This window comes from Macaca nemestrina, chromosome 9 (assembly GCF_043159975.1).
Source record: "Macaca nemestrina isolate mMacNem1 chromosome 9, mMacNem.hap1, whole genome shotgun sequence".
Lineage (NCBI taxonomy): Eukaryota > Metazoa > Chordata > Mammalia > Primates > Cercopithecidae > Macaca > Macaca nemestrina.
In genome coordinates, this window is record NC_092133.1 from 143,155,204 (window position 1) to 143,176,170 (window position 20,967).

General features: G+C 48.3%; 1 protein-coding gene across 10 annotated transcripts in view; it reads right to left on the bottom strand.

Moving 5' to 3' along the window:
• Positions 1–20,967, bottom strand: part of LOC105490806 (WD repeat domain 37) — a 121,683-nt gene that overhangs the window by 72,749 nt on the left and 27,967 nt on the right. For 9 of the 10 annotated variants that reach the window (XR_011608400.1, XM_011756711.3, XM_071070549.1 and 6 more), the window contains 5 exons: positions 19,921–20,056; positions 17,551–17,622; positions 10,887–10,931; positions 8,519–8,595; positions 933–1,170 (listed from right to left, as the gene is read on the bottom strand). Coding sequence is in view for 9 of the 10 variants with exons in the window: in XM_011756711.3 (XP_011755013.2) it covers positions 933–1,170; positions 8,519–8,595; positions 10,887–10,931; positions 17,551–17,622; positions 19,921–20,056 (568 nt within the window). In the remaining variant the exon portion in view is untranslated. The remainder of the gene's footprint in view (positions 1–932; positions 1,171–8,518; positions 8,596–10,886; positions 10,932–17,550; positions 17,623–19,920; positions 20,057–20,967) is intronic. The other variant, XM_011756707.2, reaches the window with a different exon arrangement.

The following is a 20,967-nucleotide window of genomic DNA, read 5'->3' on the forward strand; positions in this document are numbered from 1 at the left end:
ATCTTTAACGCTCATGCAGGAAATGCACTTACAGACAGATTCGCAGAAGCAACTTCAGTAGGCAGAACCCCAAGATGGCCCCAAGCCACCCCCACCCCGTACATGCCTGCCGCGCTTCCCTTCAGTTAGGGCAGAGCCTGTAAATAGGATGAGATTATCTTTCTGGTAATTATGATACATTATAAGGCAAAAAGAATTTTGCAGATGTAATTAAGGTCCCTAAATGAGTTGACTTTGAGTTCATCAAAGGGAAGATTGTCCTGGGTGGTCCGGCCTAGCCCTTAAAAAAGGTCAAAGAAGTTGGAGAGTTCAGAGCAGCAGGGGAGCTCCAGCTGCAGAGGAAAGTGGCTGCTGTGTGGGAAAGGCATGCCCTGTGCAGGGACCCCGGGGCCAGGCACAGCCTCTGCACACCCAGAGGAGCCCTGGCTGGCAGCCGGCAAGAAGACAGGGCCTCAGACTCCAGCCGCAGAGACGGCCTCCTCCAATGATCAGCAGGCTTGGAAGAGGATCGCAGCCTCGGGGAGGTCCCGCCCAGGCAGCATCCTCACTCAGGTCTTTGAGGCCCCAGGGAGAAGAGCAGCTACCATGGGCCCAAAATTCCTGACCTGGGAAACCATAAGGCCATCAATTCCTGTCATTTTAAGACACTAAGATTGTGGAAATTTGTTACAGAACAATGGAAAACTAATACAACTACCATATTTCCAATATCTAGATACTACATGCTACAATTTAAAACCCCTGAAGATAAAATAAATTTAGCTACCAACAGTTCTATTATTAACAGAAAGAATCTCCAAAAATTACCACAGAAGAGCCAAGAGGACTGAGACTCATTCTGGTCAAGAAGTAATTGTCAAGGTCAGACATAACCCATGGACATAAACTAACATGCACAGCCAGGAGGCGGCGGACTCAGAGAACCCAGGCACCTGTCAGAGAATGAACAAGCTCAGACGTCTCCACGTCGTACAGGTTTGCCGTCCGGTCCCAGGAGGCAGTCACAGCCTGCTTCCCCCCAACCAGCCAGTCAGCGGCGATGACCACGCCCTGGTGGCTCTTGAGGGATGTCAGCGGGACGCGGATGGTGGGGCAGTCGCTGGACACGTCCCCATCGAGGTCGGGCTCATCCTTGTCAGAACACTCTACTTCATCTTCCCCAGATATCTGCTGCCAAAGGGAAGGCCAGAAAAGAAAGACATTTCCTGGAAATCTTGAGTTTCTTCTGACACAGCTACAAAATAGATGGTTCTCATTAATCTCTTGAGGACATATCCATCACGATGGCCACCACCAGGAGCCCGGTGCTGGCCACTGTGATGAGTATGTCCTCCTCTGACCCATAACTGCTGCCCGTGAACGCCCATCAACTCTACAACCATCTCATACAGAAAAAAAGTGGAATCCACAATGCTGTCAACTGAACTACCATTTATTTCCACGCATCAACAGAATGGCAAATAAAATGATTTTCAACATTTAAGTTTTCATCAGTTATTAGTAGAAATGCAATATAAAACTAACCAAATACAAGTGAAAGTCAGTAATTTATTACATTGCAAAAAAGCAGCATTTTCATTCTCAAAAGCCTACTTAAAATATACTTAGAATTCTATTGCTATAGTCATAAAAGTCTATTTTCCTTTGTAACATCAAGCCCCTTGTCAAAGGCCAAGGCTAAAACAAACACATTACAGCCAGCTCTGTAAGAAAATCTGTATATTCATCCAACAAATATTTATCAGGGGCTGACAGAGTGCCAGTCCCCACCCCCAGCCCAGGTGCTGCTTACACAGTGCAGAAGAGGACAGAGGGCTTCTGACATGCACACATGCAAAACTACGCTCAATCTAGCAGGTAGGAACTCTGGGGTGAAGACCCCTGGTAAAGCTCCTGCCCTCAGAGAACTAGCAAAAGAGAGAGACCACACACACACACATATACAGACACACACGTTAGTATGGGGAGGTATGTCGTATGTACACAAGTACTAGTACTGGAACTGATACAGTTTGGCAATTTGTCCCAGCCCAAATCTCATGCTGAACTGGAATCCCCTGTGTTGGAGGTGGGGCCTGGTGGGGGTGTCTGGCTCATGGGGGAGGATTCCTCATAGCCTGGTGCTGACCCCACAATAGGGGGTGAGGTCTCACCAGATCTGGCTGTTTGGATGTGGGGCACCCCCCGCCCCCGCCTTGCTCCTGCTTCCATCACATGATGCCGTCTCCGGCTTCCCCTTCTGCTGTGAGTGAAAGCTCCAAGCTCCCTGAAGCCCCCCTAGAAGCCAAGCAGATGCTGGTGCCACGCTCCCTGTACAGCCTGCAGAACCAGCCAATTAAACCTCTTTTCTTTATAAATTACCCGGTCTCAGGTATTTTTTTATAGTAATGCAAGAATGGCCTAACAGGAATGTCATGAGCACAAGCACATTACTAGGGAACGCACGTCAAAGGGACGCACAGCAGCAAAGGAACGCACATCACATGGATGCATAGCAGCACAGGATTACACATCACTGGGAGGCACAGCAGCACGGGAACACGTCACAGGGACGCGCAGCAGCACGGGAACACGTCACAGGGACGCACAGCAGCACGGGATTACACGTCACAGGGACGCGCAGCAGCATGGGATTACACGTCACAGGGACGCATAGCAGCACGGGAACGCACGTCACAGGGACGCACAGCAGCACGGTATCACAAGTCGCAGGGATGCACAGCAGCACAGGAACGCACATCACCGGGACGCACAACAGCAGGGGAGCACAGGTCATAGGGACGCACCGCAGCACGGGAACGCGCCTCACAGGGACGCACAGCAGCACGAGAACACGTCACAGGGACCCACCGCAGCATGGGAACGCACGTCACAGGGACGCGCAACAGCACGGGAACATATGTCACAGGGACGCACGGCAGCACGGGAACGCACGTCACGGGGACGCACGGCAGCACGGGAACGCACGTCACGGGGACGCACGGCAGCACGGGAACGCACGTCACGGGGACGCACGGCAGCACGGGAACGCACGTCACGGGGACGCACGGCAGCACGGGAACACGTATCACATGGATGCAGAGCAGCACGGGCACACACGTCAACATGGCCACACAGAGTAAGGCGGCAGTAAGTTCTATGAAGTAAAATAAAATAGGACAAGGGGCAGCTGGATGGGGGCTGCTATTTTACATAGAATTACTGAGGAGGGACTCTCTGATGAGGCTGCACATGAGTCAGATGTGAGGAAAGGAAGGGTTAAGTAAGGCTCGCCCATGCTGAGGAACAGCATTCCGCCATGTGCGGAACAGCTACAGGAGGCAAAATCCGAGGCGGCATCGGGACAGCTCGTGTAATCCCGGGAGACTGTGGAAAGGATGCCAGGTTCCATTCCGTGTGATGCAAAATCACCAGACGGCTGTGGGCGGGGTGTGATGCCAGGTGTGTGCTGTGTGAACAAACTGCGGAGGGAACGGTGGAAGGGGCTGCTAGGGGCAGAACTGTGGACCCAAATTCCTGTGCTGAAGTCCTCACCCCAGGACCACAGAATGTGGCTGTTTGGAGAAAGGGGCTTTAAAGAGGTGATTAAGATAAAATGAGACCAGGAGAGTGGACCCTATTCCAATAGGACTGACGTCCTTGTAAGAAGAGATGAGGACACAGACACTCCCAGAGGGATAAAGGACCCAGGAGAAGATCCATCTATGAGCCATGGAAAGAGGCCTCAGGAGGAACCAGCCCTGCTCACACCCTCATCTCGGGTTTCCAGCCTCTGGGACTGTGGGAACACGGATCTGTTGTTTAAAAGCCACCCTGCCCCTGGCACGTTGTTATGGCAGCCCCAGAAAACAACGGAGGAGACGGACAGGAGATGAGAGAAGTGCCCATGAGAGAGGGTGGCCTGGAGTAGGGTGGGAAGAAAGAACTGAAGCGCCCTCTGCTGCAGGAGTGGCTGACAGGGTGATTTCCACAGGCAGTAAGAGAACAATACAGGTGTTTACACCGTGGAAAGGTGTTTGGTCTAAAGCACTGGGTGACAGACAGGGACGTTTCCTGAAACGGGTGGCACAAGGAAAGGAACACCCAGAGACAGCAAGTTCAGGGTGGCACGTGCAGCTCAGTCAGGACGGGGGGGCCGGGGGGCCCCAGGCTCACAAGGCTGGCAGAGGCCACCAGACAGGCTGCAGCAGGGGAGTAGTCAGGACGTCACCTTGAAGGCCGGGGGTGACGGGTGACAGCACTGCATGTGGCTGGGAAAACGGCTCCAGAGGGAGCACAGCAAAGAGCCAGGAGCAGCCACAGGGTAAACCCCTCAAAGGATAAAAAGAAGGCCGACGAAGTTAAACGAGTAACTCGGTGTAACTTAACTCGCATGCGACAGTCATTCTGTTGGTCTAAATGTTTCCACTATGCCACCCAAACACTTATCAACACTGTGGATGTCAAGCAAAACTCGCAGATGCAAATTTTAAAACACAAGACATCTGTCCAAAAGCTATAATGATTCAAGATGAATACAGATTTTAACAGATTAGAGTTTGTGTTAAAATTTAAAATGAAAACTGCTAAGCAAATCAGAGTCAAGACGGGCTGGCAAAAGCTTCAGAAAACAAAACTGCTTTCCACCTAAGGAGCCTCATTTCATCCAGCAGTGCTGGAATGAACCTCCCACGCCGTTTCTGCAGGGACCTGGCCATCCACAGGCTGCACTGCCTCCTCTTTTTTAGGGAGGGCCCAACACAACTCTGTGAGTGCAATGCTCCCAGGACAGCTCAAGTCACGGCACATCACAGAGGTTCGTCTTTAACTCAGAGCCCCCAACACCAGCCCCAAATCTTGAGGTGGCAACTATCAACATGAGAAGTGCACTCACCCAACACAAGCAAAGTAGTAAAGAAGAAAATAAAATTAAGTGAACATTCTAAGTGAACTATTAGGTGTTTTTAATGTAAGTACTGTACATGAATCTTCCCTCTGATAAAATTGATGTCTTTCTTATTTGGAAAACAATCCATACACTAACTCCTTTGAATTTCCTGAGCATCAATGCTCACCCTCCTCACCTCTCCACCACGCCCACCATCAGCGCACATTTCACTTGTTTCATCACTAAATGTGCATGTTAGTGGACAGTGTTATGCACTACATAATGAATAGTCTGGCAATTCCACAAAGAGAACAAAACTATGTTAATACATAATACATTCAGTTAAAAATGAACTATTAGAACCTTTATTAGGACTGAAGAGAACTCATTTATCACTGTAATTTATTAACTGCTTAACTGTCTCCTCATAGAACAGTTTAGAATGTTCACAAATCAGAAAACTCAAGGAATATTCCAAGATGAAAATATTAAAACTAGATTACTCTCATCTTTGCAACAATCACACCCCAATACAAAATGAAAACTTCTAGACGATTACATCATCTATGCTGTCTGCCCTGGCGCTGTTCCCACCTGTTCAGGCGCACAGTGAGGGCTGAGCATGCGGGAAGATCACGCCACTAACGTTTAGCCTGTCACTGAAACTAGGGAGATAACTGCACTCAGAGAAACATTCAGGCCTCTTTGTGATCATAAACATAGGGTGCTGGGCTACCACAGACAGCGCAAGGCAAACAGTAAGTGAAGAATTTTACAAATTTATGGTATAAATACATGAATTCATTCTTCTCAATACACAACATCTTTTGTTATCTATGTTTAAATTTGAACCACATAAAATTGATGTCATACAGGCCATTAGCTGATGTGATGATAAAAGTCCATGAAAGATACACCAGATGTCTAATATTAAACAGACGAAACAGAAACAGGATCCAAACGTAAACTGTAAGAGAGTGATGATAAACGTTCACTATCTGTAGAAAGGAAGACTGGAGCAGATGCATGCATACGGAGGTAAAGGAGCGTCTTTCTAGGAGCTGTCTCAGTCAGCACAGGCCACCAAAACATAAGACTACAGGCCAAGAGGCTTCAACAACAGAAATTAGTTATTTTCCAGTTCTGGAGACTCTAAGTCCATGACGAAGGTGTCAACCAGTGCAGCTTCTGGTGAGGCCCCTCTTCCGGTGTGTAGCACTGCCATCCTGCAGCATGCCCACAGGGGCTCTTCTATTAATATTAGCATAGAGAGGCTGGGCACGGTGGCTCACCACCTGTAATCCCAGCACTTTGGGAGGCCAAAGAGGGAGGATCATGAGGTCAAGAGATCGAGACCATCTGACCAACATGGTGAAACTCCGTCTCTACTAAAAATACAAAAATCAGCTGGGTGTGGTAGCACACACCTGTAGTCCCGGCTGTTCGGGAGGCTGAGGCAGGAGAATCCCTTGAACCTGGGAGGCAGAGGTTGCAGTGAGCCAAGATCACGCCACTGCACTCCAGCTTGGGCAACAGAGCGAGACTCCATCTCAAAAAACAAAACAAAACAAAACAAAGAAAACGGAGAAATGGGGAGAGGGGGAGAGAGAGAGCGTGCGCACATAAGGGCGGCCATAAGGGTGAGTGTCTGATGTCTCTTCTGACACACTCATCCTATGGGATCAGGGCAGCCCCTCCACTACCTCATTTTGCTTTAACCTCTTCCTTAGAGGCCCCATCTCCAAATACAGCCACACTGGGGATTAGGGCTTCAACACAGATTTCTGGGGGACAGAGACATTCAGTTGAGAACATCCTGTCCCTGGCCTCCCCCAAATTCATGTCCTTCTTGCATGGCAAATACAGTCGTCCCATCCCAACAGCCCCAGAAGTCTTATTCCAGCATCAGTGCTAAGGTGTGAAGTCCCAAGTCTCAACAAAACATCACCTGAATCAGGAATGGGTGGGACTCAGGGTGCGATTCGCCCACCCTGAAGCTGAGCTCCCCTCCAGCCGTAAACCACGGAACCCAAACGAGTTACGTGTTCCCAAAATACAACAGTAGGGCAGGCACAGGACAGACGTTCCCTTTCCAAAAGAGAAAGAGGCAACAGGGAAAGGGTGGCGGGGTCCAAGCAAGTCCAAAACCCTGCAAGGCAAACTCCATGAGCTCTTCAGGCTCCAGAGAGCCCCTCTTGGGCTGGATGCGCCACCCTCCAAGTATGCTGGGGCAGGGGCGTCACCCCCTTGGCTAAGCCTGGCAGCCCCACCCCCACAGCACTGGACCACGGCAGCCTGGCCCTGAAACCAAGGAGGCCCCCACACTTCGAAACCAAGGAAGAAACAGGCCCTTGTCCTGGGAACTGCGGTGACAGCTGCAGCCCTACCAACCTCAGAATCACCTTCAGGGGCGTTCTTCCCTCATCTTGAAGGGTTGTAAAGGTTCTTGCCCAGGCAGCGCTGGTTTCTGTGCTATGGAATCCCAGCAGTCTGACACCTTCCTTCATTCTGTCCCCACCATGTCCCCTCTGGTTTGAGCTGGCGGAGTCTCTGGGTATAATCCCATCTCCAGTCCTGGATCCTGCTGCAGTGGGTGCTTAAAGCCGTGGCTCCCACCCACACTCACCTCCATGTCAACTGGCTGTTCAGACAAACCCTGCATGTTCTCTTCGGAACCGGCCTTCTCTTTTTTTTGTAACAGGCATAGGCTGGAAATTTCCCGAATCTTACAAGTTGTTATCCCCTTTCCCGTAACAACTCTTTCAGAGTATCTCCGACCTTTAGCACTTTATTATAAGCAAGGAGAGCAACCAGGCTGCACCTTTAACATTTCATTCACAAGATCTCGGCTCAGCCAAGTCCTCGGCCATTTTGTAATGAGGATCACTTTCTTCCAGTTCCCCGTAACCTGTCCCTCACCTCCTCTGAGGCCTCAGCAGAAGAGCCTTCAACATCCACTTTTCCACAACATTCTGTCTATGATACTTGCATTCTCTAAGACACTAAAAGCTTTCTCTCCAGCTCTCCCCTTTCCTCTCTGAGCCTTCACCCGAGCCATCTTCAATGTCCGTATTTCTGCCAACAAGCCCTTCACAGTCATGGAGGCTTTCTCCAGCAGGTACCTGAAAACGCCTGCAGCATCTACCCATTCCCAGCTCCAAAGCCATGTCCACATTTTCAGGCATTTCTTTAGCAGCCCCCCACTTTGTGGTACTAAAATCTGTCTTAGTTTGCTCTGGCTGCCATAACAAAATACCACAGACTGGGTGATTTATAAAAAACAGAACATTTTCTCACAGTTCTGGAGGCTGGAAGTCCAAGATCAAGCCAATTCAGGTTCTGGTGCGGAGTCGTCCTTACAGACGGCCACCCTCTGGCTCTGCCCTTACATGACACAGAGAGTGACAGAGAGACTGAGAACACAGGCGAGCTCTCCACTGTCTCCTCTTATGAGGACCTCACACAAACTCACTGAACCTTAACTACTTCCTTAGAGGCCCCATCTCCAAATTCGACCATACAGGGGGTGAGGGCTTCAACGCTGAACTTGGGGGGACACAAACATTCGGTACATGACAGATATTATAAATGGATTCTCAGATTCGCAGACATCAGCATCCTACACACTCGCAGGTAAGGAAAGGTGCTTACACTAGTGTCAGCAACAGGCTGGGGTGTCGGCAGCTGCACCGCGTATCTCCAGATATGAGCAGTCTGATCTCCAGAAGCTGAAGAGAGAAATCGGGGAAAATTACCCAAGGCACAGACCATGGTAAAATGCGCTCTTCACCGCCCCTCTGGCTGAGCAGCAGCAGTCAGACCTTTCCGGCTTAGTGACCACTTAGTGAGATGAATGTACTTTTTACTTAAATAACTCTTTTCTGAGACTGCATAATGCTATTGAGAATAGAGTACATGTCCAAAATTGAGGAAATAATGATCACTTAAAAAACTATTTCACCTTTCATTCTAGCATAGGAAGTCCTGGAAGTTCAGAGAAAATGTACAAATAGTAGATTTTCCTCTCCATCTATCTAACCTCTAAGAAATCCTATCATATCAGAACTCAGAGCTGCGATCAACTCTGAGATGTTCGGGAAAGCGACACTCATCTCCATCCATTCAACACAGATGCGGCCTTTCAATGGGCCAGGCAGCTATCAGCACTCCTTATGTGTGCGGCTCCCGTCCCGCTCTGTTTTCAGCAGCCAGTTTGCGAGGAAACGCTTTTATTGAGGATTGGAAAGACAAAAGTACAGCACTGTGGGGCACAGAACAGGCCTCGGACACCAGCATGGCCACATCTCACCCACACACGGGAGGCAGGCTGGCTTCCATCTTCTCTTCACTGCCACCCAACTTCCCTAAAGGAGCTGCTCTGAGCTGACACAGCACGTTTCATGCAAATAAATGTACTGCCTGGACTTACAACTCCTCCTCAGATCAACATCATGCCCAATCCCAGTCTAACCCTCCTCTCTATGCCCATTACCTCATGTTTCCCAGTCTAACCTTCCTCTCCATGCTCATTACCTCACGTTTCCCATCTAACTCTCCTCTCTATCCCCATTACTCACGTTTCCCAGTCTAACTCTCCTCTCTCCATGCCTGTTACCTCACGTTTCCCGGTGTAACTCTCCTCTCTATCCCCATTATCTCACATTTCCCAGTCTAACTTTCTCCTCTCTATGCCCATTACCTCATGTTTCTAAGTCTAACTCTCCTCTCTATCCCCATTACTTCACATTTCCTAGTCTAACTCTCCCCTCTCTATGCTCATTACCTCATGTTTCCAAGTCTTTGTCAGTTCCTGGATGTGTCTGGTTCCACCCTCTTTTCGAGTCCTTTGGTTTGAATCTGAACACATCTAACTGCCACCAGTCTCCTTGCCCCCTTTCCAATCATCCCACAAACCGCCAACTTCGTAAGGTGTAAACTCCTTGTCTGCTTTAGTCTTCACACACGTATGAAGGTGAAAGTCAGCTATGTGGTCTGGGTCTGCTCAAAATGACTCTGTCTAACCCTCCCACCACATTTCTCTCTCACATAATAACTCTGACCAAACCGCGTGACTCGCTGCATCACACACTGGAAGTACTCGTCACTGGGGCTCCTTCTTAAACAACTCCACCTGCGTGAAGCTGCCAGTCATCTCAACCTCGGTGTTCTACCCCTGGGTGAGCACAATCTGGCCCATAGGCGAAACCCAGGCAGCCGCCCACTTTTGTGAATAAAGTTGCTGGACACAGCCATGTCCACTCATCAGTGCACTGTCTGCTGCTTTTATGCTGCAAGAGCAGAACTCAGTACTGGCGACAGAGCCTGAATGTCCCACAAAGATGAAAATATTCACTGCTTATTCCTTTACAGAAAAAGCGCTAAGGACCTCTGGTCTACGGAAAGCCTACACACATCCTTCGAGATCATCACCAATGTCCCTGAGTTACCACGGGGATCTGTGGGGGTCTGACAATCTCATAGGAAAAGTCCTCAGTACTGTAAGGCTACCCTCCAAAAGCAACCAAGGAAGGCACGTTTTTAAAACTACTCTGAAATTATGGCAAATCCAAGCTACCACGGGTTAGGTAAATTACCCAGAAAGAAGTAAAACTGCTGACTCTGGCAACCTGCCGTGTCTCTGTGCTACCTTTCTCATTTCTCCGTATCAGATGCATCCAATCTAAAGGAACACAACGGTAATCACAGGGCCTCGAGGAGCTCCATCTACAGGAACCACACGGGGAACAACAAACATGCCGATACTGTACAGAAAGGCTTCAAGAAGACCGTGAAGCCATCTTCATCTCACAATAAAACCAACTGCTTATCCACTACTATCTCTAGAAAGTACTGCTCAATATATTTTCCTTTATCTATTTCTCATTTAATTCATAAAATGTCTACTAAAGATTAACTTTCATAAAAGCCATGGATTATTCTCCTATGATAAGAAAGGAATATTTATAGTTGTTTTAAGACCATCTATCATTTTGTTCAATAAAGAAAAAGATCAACATACCAGTGAGAGCCAACTGCTCTGAGGGATGAAATTTGATAGAATTTACTGCAAAATAAAAATATGATAAAAACAGGTTTAAAGTGACAAAAACATGTTATCAACATTTATTAGCTATAGCGTGTATTTCAAAGTCAACATTAAAAGAACTATGAGTTCAACATTAGATCCTCCACTCAGGTAAACTATACATAAATGTGTGAATTAGAACAGAGGCACAATAAAAACAACTAAGGTACGAACCACCAAATCACCCCAGTTTAGGACCCAGGAAAAGGATATTCATCATCTAGTTCTTTTTATAGACAAGGATGTCATTTTCAGCTAAAAATAAATCAGGATTAAAAAAAAGAAAACATAATTATGACAACAGGTGAAGACAAATTATAGTGTGGCAGACACCATTTGTTACACAAGCCCCACCCCACCCACCTTCCTTCCCAGCCTAAGGACCCCAATCTGTTCTGTGACTAGTAGAGACCCCAGGCCCCAGAAAGTATAACCTCTGCCAGCCTCAGAGAATGAATCAGGACTGGGTTATACAGGTTATGATGTCCTCCCACTCTCCTTACAAAAGGGGTATTTGGCAGAGGTCTTTTTTTTTTTTTTTTTTTTTTATGAGACAGAATCTCACTCTGGTGGCCTAGGCTGGAGTGCAGTGGTGCGATCTCAGCTCACTACAGCTTTCACCTTCGAGACTCAGGTGATCCTCCCACCTTAGCCTCCCAAGTAGCTGGGACCACAAGAATGTACCACCATACCTGACTAGTTTGGGGTTTCTTTGTATTTTTAGTAGAGACAGGGTCTTGCCATTTTTATTTTAGTAGAGACAGGGTCTTTTGTGTTTTTAGTAGAAACAGAGTCTTGCCATGTTGTCCAGGCTGGTCTCAAACTCCTGCCCACTTCAGCCTCCAAAAGTGCTGGGATTACAAGTGTGAGCCACTGCGCCCAGCCAGAGGTCTGAGGAAACTATCATTTTCTTGAAAAAGGAGCGTGAGACCCTGGCACTTCACCTTCCCCCTTGCTCCTGTCTTGAATGTAGACAGAAGAGCTTGACACGTGGTCAGCAGGACCACAAGCACGCACATAAACGTCAGCACTGAACACAGAGCCCGGCTCCACAGGTCTGACCTCGTCTGGAGCCCACACTGCCCACCTGGGATCTTCCCGAAGCAAATGACAGAGATTGGGATGGGGTGAGCTACGTCAGTCGGCACCAGTCAGCAGAGCAAAGAGCTGACTCATGTCACTGTGGGGACACCAACCCTTATTTCCATCCCTTGTAAAGAAAATGCACGTCCCTAACATAGAACATACAGGAAATTTTACCAAATCTGAAAAGGTGATCTCCTTAACAAAATGTTGCTAGCTATACCATTAGAATTATATTTTTCTAAGTAACTAAATGAAAAATGCTAGAAGATAGCCTCATTATTAATATTAAAACACAGACAACTGTGGCAAAAGCCACTGGTGGAAACTGTGTACACTTACAAGCAATAAACTTAAGCACTCAATGGAGCTAAAACCAAATTATCACTAGAACCACTAATAAATAGTATTAACGCTTCCAATTTCGATGAGAAATTTTGGTAAGATCGATGATCAATTTTCACTTTATTATGTCTCTCCCAACCTTCAGCTCATCACAAATGAAGGTGGGCCACCGTGAGGAGTGGGTGGAAGACACCGCGCCACAGGAGGCGGCGGAGGGCAGGCACATGGTGACGGGAGCTGTGGAGGCAGCTTCTTCACAGCACTGCTCACACAGGCATAATAATGTGAAAACTGACCCCAGATCTTACAAAATCGGCACAGAATCATGTTGGGGTGAGGATGGAAACCACGCCTGGTGTAATGAGGTCCTCGAGAGAGCTCAATCACCCCCGGTCACCTTCCACAGTGGACGGTCAACAGGCGGGCTGGAGCAAGAAGGTCAGGGCAGCACTGTGAGCCATGATTTAAAGGCGTGGCAGCAGAACCCATGGGCACCTGATCCAATCCACAGCAGCCATGAGGGGAGCAGAAATGGGGATGCCAGTCACGGCTACCCTTCATCCAGTGTCTAAGACACTGGCTCTTTCCATCACATGCACATTTAACTGTCATAAAATTTAAGCTGAAATCTAAAGAGAGAAGAACAAAGGGGACAACAACCTCTACCACCAGCGTCACCTCTGCCTCTGAGAGGCGCAGACACAGCAAAACTGGGACCCTCACTGGTTTTTCCCTCCTGGGGGACAGAAGGGGGAGTCTGCCCCTGGGCATTTTGCTCAGAGGACCCAAGAGGAAAGAGGCAGAGTGTGATTCAGGGTCAAACCACCTCCTTGTAGAGTTGTACTGGCTCAACTCCCACCAGCCCCACCACTCCCTTTAGTTAGGTCAACTTAAGAGATCAAAACATCCCAGGCCGGGCACAGTGGCTCACGCCTGTAATCCCAGCACTTTGGGAGACTGAGGCGGGCGGATCGCCTGAGGTTGGAAGTTCAAGACCAGCCTGGCCAACATGGTGAAACCCCATCTCTACTAAAAATACAAAACTTAGCTGGGTGTAGTGGCACGTGCCTGTAGTCCCAGCTACTCGGGAGGCTGAAGCAGGAGAATCATTTGAACCCGGGATGCGGAAGTTGCGGTGAGCTGAGATCCCACCACCGCACTCCAGCCTGGCGACAGAGCGAGACTCTGTCTCAAAAAATAAATTAATTAAAAATAAATTTTAAAAAAATACAAAATTTAGCCAGGCATGGTGGCGGACACCTGTAATCCCAGCCACTCGGGAGGCTGAAGCAGGAGAATCGTTTCAACATGGGAGGCGGAGGTTGCAGTGAACGGAGATCGTACCACTGCACTCCGGCCTGGGTGACAGAGTGAGACTCCGTCTCAAAAAAAACAAAAAAATCCCCTAGTGGAAAAACACAAACACAAGTCCCCAGGAGGAAGAGGAGAGACACACGCAACCCAACAGCGTGCCAGAAACACAGGCGTCTTCTCCCCTCTGACACCTCTCTAAATGCAGGAGGCATCCTGGAAGAAACAGGCACAGACCCACAAAGAAAGAACTAAAGAGACGATGAGCGAAGAAACAGACACCAAATACTGGAGGCCAGAAGAGCAGATGGTGACGGTGAGTGGGTGAACACAGGAAGGTCAAATTAACCTGCGTGAAGAATGGAAAGCCAACAAAAAACAAGCCAGGTACAAGAACAGGAAGAGCCTTCTTCCTGCTGGGACAAGGCAGCCTCTATGGATCCACTCAAACCCCTACTGGGATTAATTATAAAAGCTGCAGATAAACAGCAAAAAATAAACAAAAGGCTTTAAGTCATCGCGGAAGCCCAGAGGCCCCAGAGGGAAGCACTGGAGGCCCCCCTACCTGACGCACTCCCTCAAGGCACAGAGACCAGCCGGAGCGAGGGTGCAGTCCAGAGGTGAGGGGCTGCGACGGGAGCTGAGGCTGGATCCCTCAGGAGAGGCAGCCCAGAAGGAGCAGGCCTGCTGCTCGCCTCCCCCAGGCACTGACAGCACCTAAACTGGGCATGAGGGTGGACACCAAGCAGAAAGCAGCCTCTGAGAGCTAACGCAGAGAGTACCGGCAGATGAAACTAAAGTTCGGGGCCTGTGAAGGCACATCCTTGAAGGACAACTCCCTTAGAACAAGGGAGAGCGAGAAGAACAGCACAGCCCCTAAAGCCTGAAACCCACCGGCCACCAACCCTTAAGTCAATCAAGGTTTGCCATCCACTCTATCTGCTGGCCAGGGGAAAATTAAATCCTCTCTAGAGAACAGAAATGACTATGCGTGTATGTACTCGCCTGTGTGTGGATGCAGGCATACCCCGTTTTATTACCCTTCACTTTATTGTGCTTTGTAGGTATTGGATTTTTTACAAATTGAGGGTTTGTGGCAACCCTGTGTCGAAGACCTAATTGCCACCATTTTCCCAACAGCATGTGTTCACGTCATGTCTCTGTGACACATGTTGGTAATTCTTGCAATATTTCCAACTTTTTCATTTTTTTAATTTATTTTTGCCAGCACCTTGACCTTGGATTTTTGCATAATTATTGTATCTGTTAATAGTGACCTGTGATCTCTGATGATACCATTGTCATTTTGGGGGAGGGCACAAACCACACCCACATAAGACCACAAACTTACTCAATAAATGTTGTGGGAGTTACGACTGCTCCACCAACCAGCCTTTCTCTCATCTCTCCCTCTGCTCAGGCCTCTCTACTCCCTGAGACAAAACAATACTAAAATTAGGCCAATTCATAACCCTACAATGGCCTCTAAGTATTCCAATGAAAGGAAGAGTTGCACATCGCTCCCTTTAAATCAAAAGCTATAAATGATTAAGCTTAGTGAGGAAGGCAAGTCAAAAGCTGAGACAGGCTGAAAGCTGGGCATCTTGCACCAGACAGCCAAGTTCTGAATGCAAAGGAAAAGTTCTTGAAGGAAAGTAAAAGCACTATTCCAGTGAACACACAAATGATAAGCAAGCCAATACACAGGAAGTTGGAGTGGTTGGGATTGATTAAACCAGCCGCAACATTCCCTTCTGCCGAAGCCTAATCCAGAGCAGGGCCCTGGCTCTCTTCAATTCCATGAGGGATGAGAGAGGTGATGGAGCTGCGCAAGAAAAGCTGGAAGCTGGCAGAGTTGTTTATGAGGTTTAAGATGCCGTCTCCACAACATGTAAGTACAAAGTGAAGCAGCAAGTGCTGACGGAGAAGCTGCAAGTTCTCCAGAAGATCCAGCTGAGCTCACTGGTGAAGATGGTTACTCTAACAACAGGTTTTGAATGCAAACAAACAGCCTTATATTGGAAGAATATGCCGTCTAGTACTTTCATAGCTAGAGAGGAGACATCCATGCCTTTGAAACTTCAAGGGACAGGCTGACTGTTGTTAGGGGCGAAAGTGGCTGGTGACTTTCAGCTGAAGTCAGTGCTCACTTGCCATTCCAAAAATCCTAGGGCCCTTAAGAATCATGCTACATCTCCTCTACCTGTCCTCCATAAATGGAACAACAAAGCATGGATGACAGCACATCTGATGACAGCATTGTTGACTGAGTATTTTAAGCCTACCAATGAGACCTACAACTTTCAAAATACAACTGGCTCATTGACAATGCACCTGCTCACCCAAGAGCTCTGATGGAGATGTACAAGATAAATGTTATTTCATGCCTGCTAACACAACATCCATTCTGCAGCCCAGGGATCGAGGAGTCATTTCGACTTTCAAGTCTTAAGTTTTTAGCCTATGCATATATATTTAATTTTTTTAATGTTTCTGAAGAGGAAATTTGAATGAGGAAAAAATACAGCGCTTGTTCCTGTAACAGCATTTTGCTCTACATTTGAGCACCGATCACACACACACCAGGCACTGCTAGAAAACTGTAGATGACACTGTGGCACCCCAGCCAGTCTGTGGGATGCCAGGGGAGGAAGACAGGTAAGAAAGCAGCACGGAGGAGGGCGTCAAACACGGGAAAGGTGCCAGCCTGTCTACATGCTATGAGGAAAAGTCCAGGGCAAGAAAGAGAAGACACGGTGACAGCAGGAATGGCCGAAGGAGAGGAGGTCCTGTGAAAGGGGAGGGGAGGGGTCTGTAGCTCATCAGGGCCCTGGGGGTGGGCAAACAGGTGCGCAGAGCCACGGGCCCCACCCACACCTGTCCCTCTGTGCACACAGGTGATGCCACCTCTCAGCCTGGCAGTGTGGAGGGTGTGAGGGAGGGCGAGTGAGCAGGTGAAGAGGGCACTGCGGGGGAAGGAACCACATACCACGTGCGAGAGGAAACAGAAACGAAAGCTGGTCAGGAAACTGGTACACACACAGCTCTAAGTGAAAAGGCAGAAGGCCGGGCGCGGTGGCTCAAGCCTGTAATCCCAGCACTTTGGGAGGCCGAGACGGGCGGATCACGAGGTCAGGAGATCGAGACCATCCTGGCTGACACAGTGAAACCCCGTCTCTACTAAAAAATACAAAAAAAAAAACTAGCCGGGCGAGGTGGCGGGCGCCTGTAGTCCCAGCTACTCGGGAGGCTGAGGCAGGAGAATGGCGTGAACCCGGGAGGCGGAGCTTGCAGTGAGCCAAGATCACGCCACTGCACTCCAGCCTGGGCGGCAGAGCGAGACTCTGTCTCAAAAAAAAAAAAAAAAAAAAAAAGAAAAGGCAGAAAAGAGCTACGTGGACAGCATTAACTACGTGGACAGCATTAACTACGTGGACAGCATTAACTATGTGGACAGCATTAACTACAGGCACGCAAGCACATTCATGGAGTATCCTTTATTGAATACATCCAAGTTATCACTACATCAAAAGTAAATCTCTAAAACAGATACTTTGTGATAAATAATGCACACATTTCAGTTACAAAATTTCCTACATATGGTTTATATACATTAAATAAAATGTAGACTAAGACGATATGTACATTGTTTAGGGAGTTAAGCTTTTCCCTGTTATTGAGCCCATACAAGCTCAAGACACAGAGTTATCCCAGTCTCTGAACAAACCACACTGTCCCTTGACAACCGAAACAGTAAAGCTTCCTACGAAGTAGCAGCGGGCTTTACCATGCATGATTTTAAAAACACACTGGAGGAGGCAATGGCCTCTGGCTACGGCACTCCTTAGGCAGTGCTTACCTGAGCCCACGTGGCCTGCGTACTTGACTAGGCACTTCCCTGTCTCTATGCTCCACAGCAAAGCCGTGTGATCTGCAAGATGGAAATGAAGAAGTCGGAACTTAGCTATCATCAGTTTACAGTTTTTCAAATGAAAGAATAAGACAACTACTCTAAAAATGGGAAGTTACACTACCACTGATATCTCTCATACCTTTGATTCTATTACTCTGTAGACTTCAACTGATCAAAGAAAACATTTCCCAAATGGGAGAAGCTGTGACCTGTCTGAGGCCATGAAGTCAGCTAATGGACAACCAGAGACTCGATTTCCTACTTTACTATCAGGCTGGCTGCATCATGCTGGAAAATTACAGACAGAGGTCGTTTCCATCACAGTTTCATTATTTTATTAAAGTATTAAAATGTTCCAGAACATCCAGCGTTCAAATTCAAACAGCATCCAAATTCAGTTATGACTGCTGAGATAAGCATTTCTTCGGATCTTCGGGCCCTTCTCCCATAGCCATTACTTTTTTAAGTAGATTTAACGGAAAAATCTGAGAAATAAGCGCCAATTAGCCAAATGAAATTTCTGAAATATCAGAAAGGACCCTTCTGTTCTTTTTTTTAAACTATGATTTCCAAAGAATCCAAGGCACTCATCCACGAAAACAGTTTCAAAGAGAAGCAATAACTTTCTTTGCTATCAAGTGGTTTATCACATTCACTTCTGCCTCTAAAAAGCAGAGTCCAGTGAGTGATTAACGTCTCACAAGCTGGGACGGCATTTTCAATGAGCACCATTTTTAATATGAGCAATTTTTATCTGAAGGGGTATTATACCACCTTAGACAGCTTTCATAAAATATCTTTTTTTAGAGAAAACAAAGGGTCACTTTCCACACTCTGCCCCTGTGACTCTGTGGGCAAACTCCGGCTGGGGGAGGCCATCAGCCTCCACTGCTGGCTACGTGCCCATGTAGTGTTCACTTTCAGTGAGTACCACAGCACTGCCCCTCAGCTGTACTCCACTTGTGGAAAAAAAGTCAAATACATCTACAAATCAGAAACACACGTGGCTATGGATAAGAAAAAGAGGGCCAGGCAGGCCGGGCGCGGTGGCTCAAGCCTGTAATCCCAGCACTTTGGGAGGCCGAGATGGGCAGATCACGAGGTCAGGAGATCGAGACCATCCTGGCTAACCCGGTGAAACCCCGTCTCTATTAAGAAATACAAAAAACTAGCCGGGCAAGGTGGCGGGCGCCTGTAGTCCCAGCTACTCGGGAGGCTAAGGCCGGAGAATGGCGTGAACTTGGGAGGCGGAGCTTGCAGTGAGCTGAGATCCGGCCACTGCACTCCAGCCTGGGTGACAGAGCGAGACTCCGTCTCAAAAAAAAAAAAAAAAAAGAAAAAGAAAAAGAGGGCCAGGCACGGTGGCTCATGCTTGTAATCCCAACACTTTGGGAGGCCAAGGCGGGCAGATCACAAGGTCACAAGATTGAGGCCATCCTGGCTAACACGGTGAAACCCCACCTCTACTAAAAATACACACACAAAAAAAAATTAGCCGGGCGTGGTGGCAGGCGCCTGTAGTCCCAGCTACTCGGGAGGCTGAGGCAGGAGAATTGCTTGAACCCAGGAGGCGGCGGAGGTTGCAGTGAGCCGAGATCGCGCCACTGCACTCCAGCCTGGGTGACAGAGCAAGACTCCATCTCAAAAAAAAAAGAAAACGAATAATTGGAATACTGATTCCTCAACACATTTAAGTTAAATCAATTCCAAACAAGTATTTTTTCCTCAGATACTTGGTTCACTATGAGTTGCAACGCCCTACCCATGGGGACCTGGAAAAGACGGTGCAGAAGCACATCTATCCACGGGACCACAGAATGCAGGGTGCAGCCGGACACCCTCCCACGAGACCACGGAAAGCAGGGTGCAGCCGGACACCCACCCACGGGACCACGGAATGTAGGATGCAGATGCACATCTATCCATGGGACCACAGAATGCAGGGTGCAGCCGGACACCCTCCCACGAGACCACGGAATGCAGGGTGCAGCCGGACACCCACCCACGGGACCACGGAATGTAGGATGCAGATGCACATCTATCCATGGGACCACAGAATGCAGGGTGCAGCCGGACACCCTCCCACGAGACCACGGAATGCAGAGTGCAGTCGGACACCCACCCACGGGACCACGGAATGCAGGACTGCAGGCCGCAGCACTAAGCATCACCAAGGGCTAATGTGTTGGTTCCACTGACTCCTCCAGGACACGTTTGCATCTAGGGTTCCTCTGTCACAGAAAAGTGAATGTCCGTCACTCAGGTACCAGGCACAGCCATGCTTCCGCAGACTGGCCAGGTCCATGTGCAACTCACCGGCCGACGCAGTCCCGAGCACCACTGGCTGTGTCCTGGCCACGCTGACATCCCAGATGCCGTCCCGGTGGCCGATGTATTCCTTCACGAGCTGGCAGGCAGCTCGTGATGTCGTGGTCTTAAAGCTGGAGACAATCTGAAACCGAGATGAGGAGTCTTATAAAACAATTTACTGAAGTAAATTTTTCTAAGTCAAGAAAGAGAAAATGAAAAAGACATCCTGGAAAATGCACAAATCACTGACTAAGACTGTTAAAGCATCAAGGAACACAGCACAAGTGTGAGCTGAAACGCCCTGTGTGGAAAGGGTGGTGGGTTCAGCTCATATCACAGAGAGCGCGTACAGCTCTCGCGGCAACCTGTGGAGGCTCCCCCACCTCAGTCTGACAGCCAGTCATGGAAGGTCTCACTGCAGAAGGGTAGATTCAGGCGTTCCAGGTCACTCTCCCCCAAACCCAAACCATCAGACAAAATTTCCAAATTCTTAAAAAAACAAATTGTTAGCTAGCCACTCAGACACGAAAAAGTCAGGAAGGACATCACAAACCCTTAACTGTAGCTAATGACACTGATCGCTGTACATGTTCACATTTCGCTGTTTTTGAGAATTTACACCAACCACATATTATCAAGTGGAAAAAAGCCCGTGGTGGGAAGGAATCAAAAGGTGACACTAACAGGTGTGCCGGTTTGTCCAAGACTCGGCGCTCGCTCAGAGCAGGCACCAGCTATGAGGATGTGGAGCAGCGTGGCCGTGGGCCCCTGGCCTTTCAGACATGCTCAGCCCAGCAGGAGACAACGCAAACACAGCACGGACCAGAGTAAGGCATCGTGTCGAATGACGACACACACAGCAGACAGTTCTCGTGTCCTCTTGTCAGGAAAAATATGAAGTGAGTGAGGAAGAAACTAAAACAACACGACGATTTCTGCAGAGTTTGCTTTTTAAATTTTTCTTGGGTAAGAAAACAGCTGTCCAGCAGTCAAGTAAATCAGAATAATGTAGACTTTTCAGAATAAAACAAAAAAATTAAGTGAAAAACAAAA